Genomic DNA, 14,169 nt, shown 5'->3' with positions numbered 1-14,169 from the left:
AACAACAACGGCTAAAACCAAATTTAAAAAAACACTTTTCTGCAACACTTTCCAAACATATGAGGTTACATTTTGATTTTTCAGTTTAAGCAGCGTTAAAATTAGAAACCAAGGAAGCTTCTGATCGGCACCAGATTCATCCTGAAGCAGAACGAGTTTCAACATCCAGCCAGAGTCAGAAAGAACCAGAATCAGCCACAATAACAGAATGATTTTAACATGGAGTCAGTCTGAAGGCATGAAGAGACGGAACACACTGAGACAAACTGAAACCACAGAAGAAGATGCTCGGATCAGCCTACCTGCCAAATATCTTAAAAACTGTGCAAATCTATTAAATATCTTAATTTGATTTAGTTTTGTGCACTTTTTATGAAGTTAATTAATATGATGTTTTTTAGAAGTACCTTAAAACTACATTTATTTTCATTTAAACTTGTGTTCTAATTCAATTTTGTTTTATTTCCCCAAAACCTGTTATGCACTTACACTTTATGATTATGTCCTGCGTACATTCTATGTCTTTGTAAAGCAATTTAGTGCAAAACCTGTTCTTCCTTTTAAGCTGCTATAAATGAAATAAACATGAAATTTGAATATAAACATTGTTTTCAAAACCTTCCTCATTTTTGCAACTTTTGCACTATCTTGCATATCGTACTGAAAACAAACTTTAAACCATTAGATCTCATGGACTGACTGATAATTGCTTTTGTGTATTTCAAAGATACATTTCTGCTGCTTGCATTTCATGGAGCACCTTTACAGGCTCGGTGGAAATACTCCTGCTGCAGTCGGCCTTTTCTGAGTTTGAAAGCTCAGTCTTCACGATTCAAACGGTGTAAACCATTTTCAGCTGCACCAAGAGTCTTTGATTGTGTGAAAAGCAGGCGTACACAAGAAAATGGTAGAAGACCAGACTATCACCAGATGTTGCACTCTGTTTTCAATGCTTCCAAGCTCTTTTTACTCTAAAAACAGGATACATGTTGGAGTATTGCTGTTGCTTTTATCCACAAGAATATCCTGAAACTATTTATAAGGCCGTAAAAACTGCTTCATGCAAATTAAACCTTTTAGCAAATCTAAATGTGCTACATGTTGCATGTCAAAGGTTCTAAAATACATTTCTTATTTAACTTTTAACACTGTAGGTCCAGTGATTAACCTTAAATGGCACAAAGGTGAACAGTGAACTAGTTTAGGTTGTCAAGGACTGAAATTTTATAGTATTTTTTTTATTTTTTTTACATAAAACAGGGAATAGCGAAACTAGTTAATTCTTACACATTATAACATACAAACCATCTGTACAAACAAACTGTGCTACTACTCTGATGCATTATTAACAACACTGTAGTCGTGCGTACTGCAGTCAGAAGGCAGCAGACTGGTTGCTTAGAAGTTCATCGCACAGCAAAAACATCAGAAGAAAGGAACTGGAAGCTTCCAATAATTAAAGAGCAGCTCCGGACTCAGACCAGCTGGTTTAAGATTAACTGGACTGAAGTGTGGAAACAAAACAACCTGAACTGCCGCAGTGTCGGGACAAGCTTTAAATTAAATATTCTTAAGATTAAATGTAGAATTTAACTCACAAATACAAACAATTTATATTATTTATGCTATAATGTCAGTGGACACCGAGGCTTTACGCTAAATTTCAGGAAATATGAAAGAGTTGTAAAACTATTGACTCTGCAGCTCCTCTGAATCCTATAAAATAATAGCTATTAAATATTATTGCTCAGTGGTGATGCTGGGCCTGTTTATGTGACACTACAGCCCTCAATGTTTAAAGGACGGCCCTTGATATAAATCATTATTATAACTGCTATTTAGAAAAATAAGAATATACAGTACTGTTCAAAAGTTTGGGGTCACTTAGAAATGTCTTATTTTTGAAAGAAAAGCAGTTTTTTTCAATGAAGATAACATTAAATGAATCAGAAATCCAGTGTAGACATTGTTAATGTGGTAAATGACTATTCTAGCTGGAAACAGCTGATTTTTAATGGAATATCTCCATAGGGGTACAGAGGAACATTTCCAGCAACCATCACTCCTGTGTTCTAATGCTACATTGTGTTAGCTAATGGTGTTGAAAGGCTAACTGATGATAAGAAAACCCTTGTGCAGTTATGTTAGTACATGAATAAATGTGTGAGTTTTCATGGAAAACATGAAACTGTGTGGGTGACGATAGTATACATTGTAAGGAGATTATTTTACTGTTTTTAAAAATCTGACTTATTTACTAAATTAAAAATATTCTTCTGTCAGGTCAAACGTAAATTCTTCTGTTTCACCGCAGCAGTAATTGTTCTAATGGGTTGTTCTCATACAGAACGTTTCATCATTAAAGCTAAGAAATATGACCACAGGTAGCAAAGAAGCAATAAAACGCACGTTACTGTACGGTTATTTATTTGGGTTCTTGTGTTTTTGTGACTTTATGGGTGAACTTTTTCTCCTCACCATCCCCTGCATCTCCTCTCCTGGATTAACTAAAGGGTCAGACACCCAAATTACAATTAATTACAATTCATGAAAACTAGCATTTGTCAGTTATATAAATAATTCCAAGGCACACTGTTGGTCTTTGTAGGCTGAGATATTAATGTGGAGCATGAGTCGAGCACAGACAGAGAGTAGTACAGCAGTATGATTCACATTTTATAATGACTTTCACCTGGCAGTAATTTAAAAATAGTGCAGTTATCAGGTGAAAATCTGACGACTGCCATCCTGAGCTCCTTAATGGCATGTAAAGGTATTAAAATAATATAAAAACTATTCATCTGCAGTGATATTTATACTTTGAGCAATGTCAAATAGCAACCAGCGTCCAAAATGACTCCTTTTAATGTTTTTTTTATAAAACCTACTTTCTTTCGCCTTGTTTTCTGTCATGTAAACGTTGAATTGTGTTTGTTGTCTTCTTGAGGTGTACAGAGTAAACACTGAGGACAATAATATAAGTGATGGATGATCACAGTTCACTGAGGTCTGAAGATTCAAAATTCTCCTCCAGCAGAAAGAGCAGCAGCTGATCTCTTTATTATCTGTCAGACTTAACACCAAACAGCATCAGTGACTGACTCTAACTACTAAAATATGGGTCTCAAATTAGATTATAGTGACTAAACGGCGGACAAATTTAAACAGAAGTGATTTAAATGCCAAGAAATTAATAAAACAACAGTAAGGAAGAGAATAAAACCATAAATATTGTTATTTATTGTGTGTCCCATCGATAAGTAGAAGTCTGATAAAAACCAAAAATACCATGAGCCTGGAGTGTTTAATGTTCTGACTTGCCAAAGATATGAAATGTGTGAGACTGAATTTCAGAAAAGTTGATTTTAAATACAGTTGCAGAATTTTAGAAGGCATAGAGTTAATTCTGTTGTCTGTAAAACTTCAGCAAAATGTTTAAGCTGTGAATTTTTAAGGTTAAAATCAAACATTATCAGAGTATAAATCTTATGTGTGTTTTTGGGGTTTAACGTATCAACCGAGATCATCGGTTTTAAGGTGTAAATCTCATCTGAGTTTTTAAGATGTAAATCAATAGTTTAATATATAAATCAAAGGTTTTAAAGGTATAAATAAAAATGGTTTTCAGTGCATAAATAAGGAGTTTGTACAGATCCTTCATTCACCAGAAGTCTTTAAAGCAGCTATAAATCAAATGTATTTAATTATAAGTCAGAAATTAAGTGCATATTTGATCATTTATTTTTTACTATGAGTTTAAGGTATTAATCAAGAGTTTAAATGTATACATCTGAAGTTTTTATTGTTCAAATCAAACATTTTGAATTACAAAGCAGGAATGTTTTAAAGCAGGCTATAAATCAGTAGCTTCTACTATAAATCTGAGGTGCAAATCAAAAGTTTTAATGCATTTATTAAACCCTTTGATTTATAAATCAGGAGTTTTTAATATATGTACCTTATAAATGAAATGATTTAAATATCAATCTGGTGCTTTAATGTAGCCTGTAAATTAATAGTTTTTTCTATTAAAAAATACAGCTTTAAATGTATAAATGAATTCTTTTGATTTATAAATCTAGTGTTTTTTTTTTTTTTAAATAGGCTACAAACCAATAGTTTCTACATTAAATCCATAGTTTTTATTGTATATATATCAGGAGTCTTAAATGTATTGAACAAAAGTATTATTTATGTATAAATTAAACATCTTTGACTATACATCAGGAGCAGCTTCTACTATAAATCCAGACGTTTAACACGTATTAATGTATGAATTAAATGCTTTGACCTATAAATCAGGAGTTTTAAGGCTATAAATAAAAAGTATAATTTAAAACGTAAAAGGTTTTCATCAGGAACCAGGACTTTTTAATGTAGGCTGTAAATCAATAGCTTCTACTATATATAGGTTTAAGTTTTGAATTGGGAATTTTAAATCATTTTTTAAGGTATAAATGAAACGTCTTTAGCTATAAATCAGGAGTTTTTGAAGCAGGCTATAAATGAGCATTTTCTATTATAAGGTTTAAGGTATTACTCAGGAGTTGTAAATGAATTCAGCAAAAGTTTTTATTGCATAAATGAATTATAAATCAGGATTTTCTTCTGTAAATCCATAGTCTTTCATGTTTAAATCAGGAGTTTTAAACTTATTGATGGGAGGTTTTTTTTTTTTTTTGGATATAAATAAAACGTCTTCAACTATAAATCATTCTGTTAAGATCTTCTATAAATGAAGATTTTAACCCTGGACTTCCTGTTCTACTGATGAGAAGCTGCACGGTGACATGAGAGTGTCTGGACCTACCTGGCGGCTCCATGAAGGCTCGGAAGCCCAGGATGTTGTGCCAGCTCCGGGGCAGGCCGGTCCTGGAGGCGGTGGGAGCCCCGGGGCCGCTGTAGGACGAGTACGGATAGACGTGTCCGTACTGCAGCGGTGCCGGGCCCGGTTTGATGCTCTCGTAGTGCGGGGACTGAGAACCGATCTTGTTCCGGAGGATGCGGCTGATGGAGCTGACGGACGGCACGTTGTACTTGTCGCACACGCCGTCAGACAGCAGCCGGTCCCGTATCTCCCAGGCGAAGATGCCCGGGTCTCCCTGCTTGTAGTCCCGGATGCTGCGCACCACCGCCGGGGTGGTGACCCGGGGCTTGCTGCCTCCGATGGCTCCGGGCAGGATGGAGCCGGTCTCGTTGTACCGGGCCAGGATCTTGGACACGCAGCCGTGGGAGACCCGCAGCTGGCGGCTGATGTCGCAGGGCCTCATGCCGAGCTGGGCCAGCTCCACGATCTGCAGCCGCACCGGGTTCGGCAGCGGGCGACCGTTCACGAACACCCCGCCGAGCTGGTTCACCTCCCCGTAGCTCTGCTCTGCACACACCGGCCAGTCAGCACGGAGGGACATGGATCCATCACACGGTTTTACTTAATAATCAACAATCGCAGGTTTTCTTCACTTCATTTATAGAACGATTCAATAAAATCAGCCGCACTTCTTCATTTTTATGCATTTAAAGGCGAGTGATTGAAAGTTTAAATGGGCCACGACTTTTTAAAAAAAAGATTATTTCTCACATAAGTACAAAACAGATTGCAGCAACCATATTAATAATGATCATGCATTTTGTTATCTGTGGCAACAAGGTGACAAATTCTCATTTTTAAGAAAAAAAGGTTTCAAACACTTATATTAGAGCCTTGTTCACGTCTCTAATTAAATCTTAAACCTTTGAATTGAAATGCATGATTTTTTTTAACCTGTGTGCGTTTTTCATCAGTTTGCCAATAAAAACGTGTGAACGAAATTTGAACCTCGCATAATCATAAATAACTTCTTTATACTGTTAATCTGTGTATTCAATGTTAATGCATAATATTATTGAAATGTATTCTTTTCACTGTTTTGCTTTCATGATAAATCTGAGATAGTAAGTAAAAAAGACAATATAACAGATTTATAATAATAATAATAATAATAATAATAATAATAATAGTAATTGTTATTACTAGCCTAGGCTCCTACCACACCACAAAGATAAAACTGAAATACCAATGAGAAAGTTGAAAAAAGTAAAATAAAACATTAGTACCACACTGATGAATTTTCACGAGTTTATTTTTATTTTATTTCATTTGGTTTTTGTCTTTTTTTTTTTGGTATGTGGACATGTAAGAGACTGGTTTTGTAACAGGTTATTTTGTTTCATGATAAATCCTATTTTCTAAAATAAACCATGAAACACAGCACATCTGAGCAATCTTTCTTTACTCCTTCAGCTCATTAAAACCACAGAAAAATGCGTCCAGCTGACTCTTTATGTTTTTAGGGTCATTCAGAGCCTAATCTGTTACTTTTATTGTTTTACATCATCATTTAATTCAATGACTGTAGATCACTTGCGTTAAGGAATGTTAACTGTTCCTCATAAGATCATATTTGCTTCATCTGTGATTTAATCTATAATCTGTGATGTGTTTCTGGGACAGATATTTTATATTATTCATTTTATTTAATCTGTAGTCCTTATTGTTGCTGCTGATCTTTGTCAGGACACTTTTGAAAAAGAGATTAATAATCTCATTGAGGTTTTTCTACTTAAAAGGGGGCAAACATAATATATCCAAAGTAAAACACAGAATTTATCAGCCCTGATTGATGCATTATTGTTAAATTAAAGAGGCTCTCTGGACTGTATGTTGCATCTCAGCAAAATGTGTAAAATAGAATAGAAACCCAATCTGATAACTTCTCAGTTATAGTGTTGTAAAGACATAACAATTAAATGCTTTTCTTTTTCTCTTCTTAATGTAGTTTTCTTTTTGTTCCGTTACTGAACACAGTTGTTGCCTTTCTTGAATCAGCTCGTTTCTTTTGGATTCTTGTATGATTATATGCAGGTTAAAGTGCGTTGACTTGCACGAGTCACACATTCTATATTTAAAAAACGCTTCTACTTTTTATATGCAAGCAAACTTTAAGAAGCAGTTGATTGGAGTAAATGCATCTCACTGACTTGTTCATCTTAATTCCTACTGATGATGTTTTAAAAGACAATCAAGCCTCAGCAAAGCAGCTTTCCCACAACAAAACAGCCCAAATCAAGAGTAAATCTGAATCTGAATTCACTTTCTCTGTGTCAGCTTCACCTGTTTTGTGTAAAAGTGAAGTTTTGCTCGGACTCACCCATCAGCTGCCGTCCACAGCGTCTCGCTGCTTCACCATCCGACTGTCCGACTGCAGAGATCTGAGCTGATCTGAAACGTTCATCCTCCTCCTCCTGAAGGAGGTTCGCTTGTTTTTAGCACCCAGAAGAACGAGGGCTCCTGAACGGCTCTTTTCTGAATTCAAAGCTGCGTTTTCATTTCTCCAAGCTCCACATGTCGACACTGAACGCATCAGTCCCATCAGTGCACAACAAACAGTAACATACAGACAAATAAACAGCACAATATACAACAGGATTGCAAATACACAAAGGAGCTGAGTAGAGCTTTAAAAGGTCTCTACATTACATCCATAAATGAACTGTCTAGTTATGATTTCTGTTGGTTATAACTAAAACACTGGAGGTAATCACTAATTTTTATTAAGGTCAAGAAGCGAAGAACCACTTTTAGTCTTAATTTGGATATGAAACTACAAGTGAATGTACCTGAAATGAGTGGGAATCCAACGTAGAACAGGAGCAGAGCAGGTCAAAGTTAAAACAACAATCAGTCAATTTTCAGAGGAAATTAAACGTATTTTCAACAAATGAAACACTTGAGTTGTGTTTTGAAGCAAAAATGCCAAATAATTTTGTGGTACGAGCTTCTAGAATGTAATATTTACATGTTTTTCACAGAAGTACACTCAGGATATTTGGATTTTTGACTGTTCTTAAACAAAATAGGACATTCAAACATGTTAACTTGAGCTTTAGGGAGTAATTATGCACATATTTAACTTGTTTTCTAACATTTTATATACATTCAATCATTTAAAAAAATGCTATCAGATATATTAATAATAAAATAATTGTTGTTTGAAGAAACAGAAGCTTTAACCTCCTCTTTCAGTTAATTACATGATGGAGAGAATAAAAATGAAGCAGTTTGATGAAACTTTGCAATGAAGGAGTTTGATATGAACTAAAAACCAAAACCCTCTGGTCTACAAACCAGAGCAGGACCAGAACAACCACATTTTTATCCTCTTCTCTTGTGTGATTTTGTGTTTTTAATGCTGGAATATTCCTCTTCTGACAAACTTATGCAGATTTGGAATCACACCCTGTTTGATCTTTTCAGCCAGTATTTCTGAAATATTCACAGGTATTCATGGTGCATCTATAAATTTCATCTCCCAACATCTTAACATTCCTACTTCTAGGCTTAACCCTCCTGTTGTCTTCATTTATGGGCACCAAAAAATATTGTTTCCTGGTGTGAAAAAAAAAATCTAAAAATTCAGCAAAAAAAATCCCCAAATGTTTGAAAATTTGCAAAACCTTCAGGAAAAAATTCCAATAATTCCTTAAAAGTTTCCCTTAAAAGTTTTTTTTAAAATTCCCCAAATTTGGCAAGAAAATTCTTGTAAATATTTTCAAAAAATGAGCAAAAATCTACCCAAAAAATCCTAAAAATATCTAAAGTGATTATATATACATCAGTAAAACTTCTAATATTTTCTTTAAGAACATTCACCAAAAAAAATCAACCAAAATCCAGCGAAATTCGCTGGATTTTGGTTGATTTTTTTTGTGAATGTTCTCAAGAAACATTTTTAATATTTCTTTTTTTCCGACCAAAAAATTTTGAAAAACTTCCCACAAATGTTGAAAATGTGGACATCAGAAGTTTCACTGTGAAAATGTAATTTTTTCCCACATTTTTAAACTTTAAAACAAATGAATTTGAGATGCAGGATGACACAAGGGTTAACTAAAACACTAATTTCCTTTTGATAATTCTTATGGTGAGTCTAACGTTCTTATGTGTCTGTTTCTCAGAGGCAGATTTGCAGGTAGTTCACTTCATGTGGCATCGTTTCAGGTAAACAATCAATCAGTGGTACTGTGGCTCATTCCTTGTCTCCTGATTCCTGCTGTAATTGTGTTTTGATTGATTTTTAGTTGATCTTAGATGTTTCTGTATCATTTTCTCCTTCTATTCTTTACTCCTGTAAATGACAAACTAGTTAGACTGATTAACATGTTATTGTAATGTGTAGGAGAACTACAATATAAAAAGGAGTCACACTACAGGGATTTATTGGTCTTACATTTTTAGTAATTTCCTTGTGTGATTTTTCAAAAAAGAAAAAGTTGTACAACACGCGCTAATTATTTCTTTGAGGTTTTTTAATTCTAAATATGTTCCAAGAAGGTTGTAAATGTGAGACATGAAAATGTTTTTCCTGAATTTAAGCTGCCAAACACAGCAACAAATTGTAAATTCTCTATGGCCTTTTATTTCTAATGCAGTGGCGCCTCCTTTTGGACAATTTCCTGTATTACAGTTTTCCACACAACAGGCACTCGCTAGTCAGAATTATAACCGGAACCAAACTGAAGGTATTATTTTGGAGTAATGGAGTCCTAAATACAAAGAGAGTCATAATATCTAGTGCGAGTTTGACTGCACAACAAAAACTATACTCTATTTATGACACATAAATTACCTAAATCTCAGCTGATGTCATGTTATTTTTCAATCTGTATGCTGTCAAATTTATTTCATGAGTTTTTCAGGTTAACTAGAAAGCTGCATAACTGTAAAACTACAGATTTAATGATTTTTGACAGACGCCCAACAACCAGACATAATCTGGAGAACACTTCTGTGAAAATGTCAAAAATTTAAATGTGAGTATTTGCGAGTTTATCAGTTTTCCATGAGAGCAAAGTCAACATGTTTCTATTTTGACAACTTACTGATATTTTATACACTGAATAATCAACTGATGTTTAATCCACTGGGGTCTCTGCCACTGTTTTCATGGTACTGCCGTTTGGGGTCTATAGCTGTATAAAAATATATTCATAAATTAAATTCTGTGACATACAAACGGATAAATGATTTCAGTGTTTTTAGCTCAACCTGGCTGAATGAGTTGCTGTGACTCTAATTGGTATTTCCAACACATCATAAAGCCAAAAGAGAAAAAGTACAACTAATTTTATGACATTTTGATAACTTTTAAAAACACCAACCAATGACAAACTTGCAGCTCCAGGCCTCAAACAAATAAACAAAACCCTGAGAAAACCAGAAAAGTAGTTTTTACAGTGAATACCTGATGATTAAAATCATATTTTCATTTACAAGAGTAACTAAGAAATAACACAGTGGTTCAGTGATGGATTAAAAAGCCTCTGGATGAGTTATAATTGTAAATGATGGTTTGTTGTAAGAGCAAAAATGATGCAAAGCGGGACAGAATTTAAAGCAGGTCCTTATATAAATCTGTTGCAGAAGTTTTAATAAAACTTTGAAGCGAGTGCCAGTGAGGGTTTAAGAAAAATAATTATCCTACAATTGTTGAGATTCTCTTAGTTTTTATCACTTCATGGACAGACAAGTTTAAATACATTTATTTAGAGAAAAAACAAGAACAAATCAGTGTGATTTGAATGTAAAATACAATGTAAAGTGAAACACTAAAAGTCTACAATGGAGGGGCCAAAAGATGGAGGATTCGTCATTGCTGACACTCAGTTGTGCAAAATGAATAATCATTTGTAATTCTGAAGCAAATCTGTGACTTTATAGGTCCCCCTGGGGGTCTTGGGGCCCTTTGGTAGGTGCATGTTTTTCCTGGACAGTAATCCAGCTGTAGCTATAGAGCAGCAGTTCCTCCACCAGGCAGCAGGGGGCAGACTGAGCTCAGGGTTGAGCAGAGGAGGGTTGACAGCTGGACACATTTCAGTCCTTTAAAAGCTGCCTTTGGCTCATTTTGTCTCTAACAAGGTCGATTTATGAGGTTATAGTACAAGACTTCTGATTTTCTTTTTTGTGTTTTGGATATTTAAGATCACCTGGGTTTGTCTTCAGCTGCGCAAAGTCACTGATAATTTGCAGTTTGTTTGGAACAAAAATCCAAATACCACCATAAATCACTGGAGCAAAATGTGAAATTTGTGAAAATCTGTGTCTTAAAGCAAACTTTAACTCTTTTATTTGCTCAGCTCATGTTCTTGGTAATTTTATTTAGACAAAATGCTTTTGGTTTGTTTCATTTGTTTAGGTTCCTCTGAGCAAATCAGTCTATTTATGCATGAGGAAAGGAGTTTAGGACTGAAAGGTTTAGGAGCCAGAGCTCTAATCTACTGAGCATGCTCTAAAGATGGGTTTTTCCTTCACCTGTCTCTCCACACATTCATCCCAATCCAGTGTCTCAGCTGCTCTTTTCATGTGTGAATAACACTTTCCAGCACTAAGGGGGAAATAACAGTGACATTTTTGTTTTAAAAGAGGTTTAAAAACATTTTGGAGGCTGTAATAATTTCCACATTGGTAATTTAAAAGCATTTATTGTGTTTGTTTGGATTCATAAACACAAAAGAATCATATTTTCATCAAATCAACTTGAACATGAAAAAGCAGCAAGAAATCAGCAGGATAATCAATGAACGGACAAAAACCAGAGTCCCATCATTCTAACTTTAAGTCTACTTCTATTTATATTCATAATATATGTTTATAGATTAATTCTTTTTATTTTTATTTGATTTTATTAATATTATTTGATCATATTATCTCTTGTTTGTGGTATGAAATCAGTTAGAATTGGTGTAACAAAAAGAAAAGTGCACAAAAACGTGAATTTTTCTTATTTTCCTTTTTTGTGTTATTTGAACTAATTGTATTAGTTAAGACTTTTAAATCACCTAATATTTTCAGTTCTTTAAATTTTATTTTTCCACAAAATTTCATTTTCATGAAGGAAAATTTATTTTATTTATTCCAATTTGTATATTTATTTGTGTTTACTACATTGTATTTTGCTGTGCTTTTGTTAATGTTATTTTCATCTATTTTGTTTTAAATTTTTGTAATTTTTCATTTTGTCTTGCATTTTTATTATAACTCGTGATATTTTTGTTATTATTGTTACAATGTATTTACATTGTTACCATCATGTAAGAAAAATTATTTGACTTCAATTTATTAATATTTTTTATGATCACATTTAATATTAATATTATTAGAATATTTTTGCTCCAATAATTCAGTTTAAATATACTGGGGGCAATTGTACATGTTGACCAGCGGAAAAGGGTTAAACTGCTGGATGTGTGTGTGTGTGTGGTCATGAATATAGAGGATGGTCTATTGAAGGCAGCTGAATCCCATGACAACTCCCAGCAGCCTCACATGTATTCCCAGCAGTGTGTGTGTGTGTGTGTGTGTGTGTGTGTGTGTGTGTGTGTGTGTGTGTGTGTGTGTGTGTGTGTGTGTGTGTGTGTGTGTGTGTGTGTGTGTGTGTCCATTATAAAGTGTTCAGGGGGAATAAATGGGATAAATGTGGAGGCTGTGCGGTCTTTGTGGCCGTCGGCTCATCGTGTGTTTGTTTGCAGAGTTCGACCACCCAGCAGGATCCAGCACACACACACAGACACACACACACACACACACACTCAACTCATTGTCACACGCATCACACACACATAAAACTGAGGGCCGACACTCAATCAAACATACAAACGCTGCCTCCCTGAGATGCCCCAAAACCAACAATTATTCTAAAGTAGTTTGGTTTGGAAGGTCTGCTCTGTGTTTTAAAATGTTCATCTTGCATGTTTTAGGTAATTTCATCTCACAAACAACGGTCAAGACTCTTATAGAGCAAGAAATGAAACTATTCAGTTGTAATTTCCACTCAGTAAGTCAATAAAATATCAGAAATAAAGATAAATTGATGTTTTCAACTGTTTGTGCTCAAGTACTGTTTTCAGGCTGTTTTTTTTTTTTTTTATACTTAGATTAAATGTAGCTTCAATTCATGGAAAAAGAAAATCATCACAACTTCAAATTAACCGTGTAAACAGCAGCAAGGTGGAGACACGTGCTATTAAAACGGAAATCAGAACAAGCTCAGAGCGTCAGTCTCACAGTTGTCACTTTGCTGATGACTTCAAAGTATCAGTCAAAACTCAAAACAGCCATCAGTTAATTACCCGTAAAGTGACGCAACCTGCGAAAAAGAGGCCAAAAAAGGGAACAAGAGGAAACAGAAATCTACTGCAAACACACACTGACTTGTTAAAGACACAAACCAAGCACAAAGACACTCCAAAGGACAACAAAAAGACACAAATTAATGAAAAATGAAAGCTAAAAGGAAATGCAAAATTAACACAAATAGGCAAATTTGACCAGAACGAGATACGACTGAAAAGAAACTGAATATATCGCAAACTTGTAATCTGAGCATGACCAGCGATAAAGCAGCTGTAAAAACAGTCCAGCACATCTGTAGTGTACTGTCACAGTTGGTGAAGGTGATATGGTACCATTGCCAGGTGACGGAGATGACAGACACTATTACACTGAACTGGGTTTGAGCATTGTGGGAAATTTTTTGGCATAATCTAAGCACACAAATCAACAGAATCGAGAGGTTTTTGATGTTTTAGCTCCTGAACCCCAGGGTGTTTCTCTACATTTTTTGCTCCTGTCACATTTTTACTCACTGTGAACTCGTTTTTTTATTGCAATATAAAATCCTGCTCTTAATGGAAACAGCACAAGTGCAAAAATTGGGGTTCCCCTAAACTTTGTAATGCCATAAATAAAGACAAAACGAAGGATACGAATGACTTCTTTCATAATTTAACTTAATTTTTGTCAAAAATTGAAAAAATGTGAGTTAAAATATACTTTTTACAAGTGCCTACAGATGTTTCACATAAGATATATTTTACAGTTTGTATTTTTACTACCTCTATAAGCTGTTTTTACGGCTCTGTACATTAACTCTAGAATGATATTTTGCCATGCTGAATGTACTGTCCAATAACTTGCTCCTGTGCATACTGTTTTTGATAGTTTTGTTAGTCATGGATGAGTCAATCATGGCTTCATAACTGCAGCAAGAAGTGCAGAATTTTCAGCTTCTTTTGGGATCTGGTGCAAACAGTAGAAACATGTAGAATAAATAAATACTAAAAATGAAAACTCAG

At 34.6% G+C, this 14,169-nt stretch overlaps 1 protein-coding gene across 5 annotated transcripts in view; it reads right to left on the bottom strand.

Moving 5' to 3' along the window:
* pax1b (paired box 1b) overlaps positions 1-7,342 on the bottom strand; it is a 29,928-nt gene extending 22,586 nt beyond the window's left edge. For 4 of the 5 annotated variants that reach the window (XR_002747341.3, XM_023291467.3, XM_035957775.2 and 1 more), the window contains exons 1-2: positions 7,188-7,342; positions 4,811-5,374 (exon numbers count right to left, since the gene is read on the bottom strand). Coding sequence is in view for 4 of the 5 variants with exons in the window: in XM_023291467.3 (XP_023147235.2) it covers positions 4,811-5,374; positions 7,188-7,191 (568 nt within the window). In the remaining variant the exon portion in view is untranslated. The remainder of the gene's footprint in view (positions 1-4,810; positions 5,375-7,187) is intronic. The other variant, XM_035957776.2, reaches the window with a different exon arrangement.
* Positions 7,343-14,169: the final 6,827 nt, after the last annotated feature.

Source organism: Amphiprion ocellaris, chromosome 12 (genome assembly GCF_022539595.1).
Source record: "Amphiprion ocellaris isolate individual 3 ecotype Okinawa chromosome 12, ASM2253959v1, whole genome shotgun sequence".
Classification (NCBI taxonomy): Eukaryota; Metazoa; Chordata; class Actinopteri; family Pomacentridae; genus Amphiprion; species Amphiprion ocellaris.
This window is presented reverse-complemented; position numbering and strand designations above follow the sequence as displayed.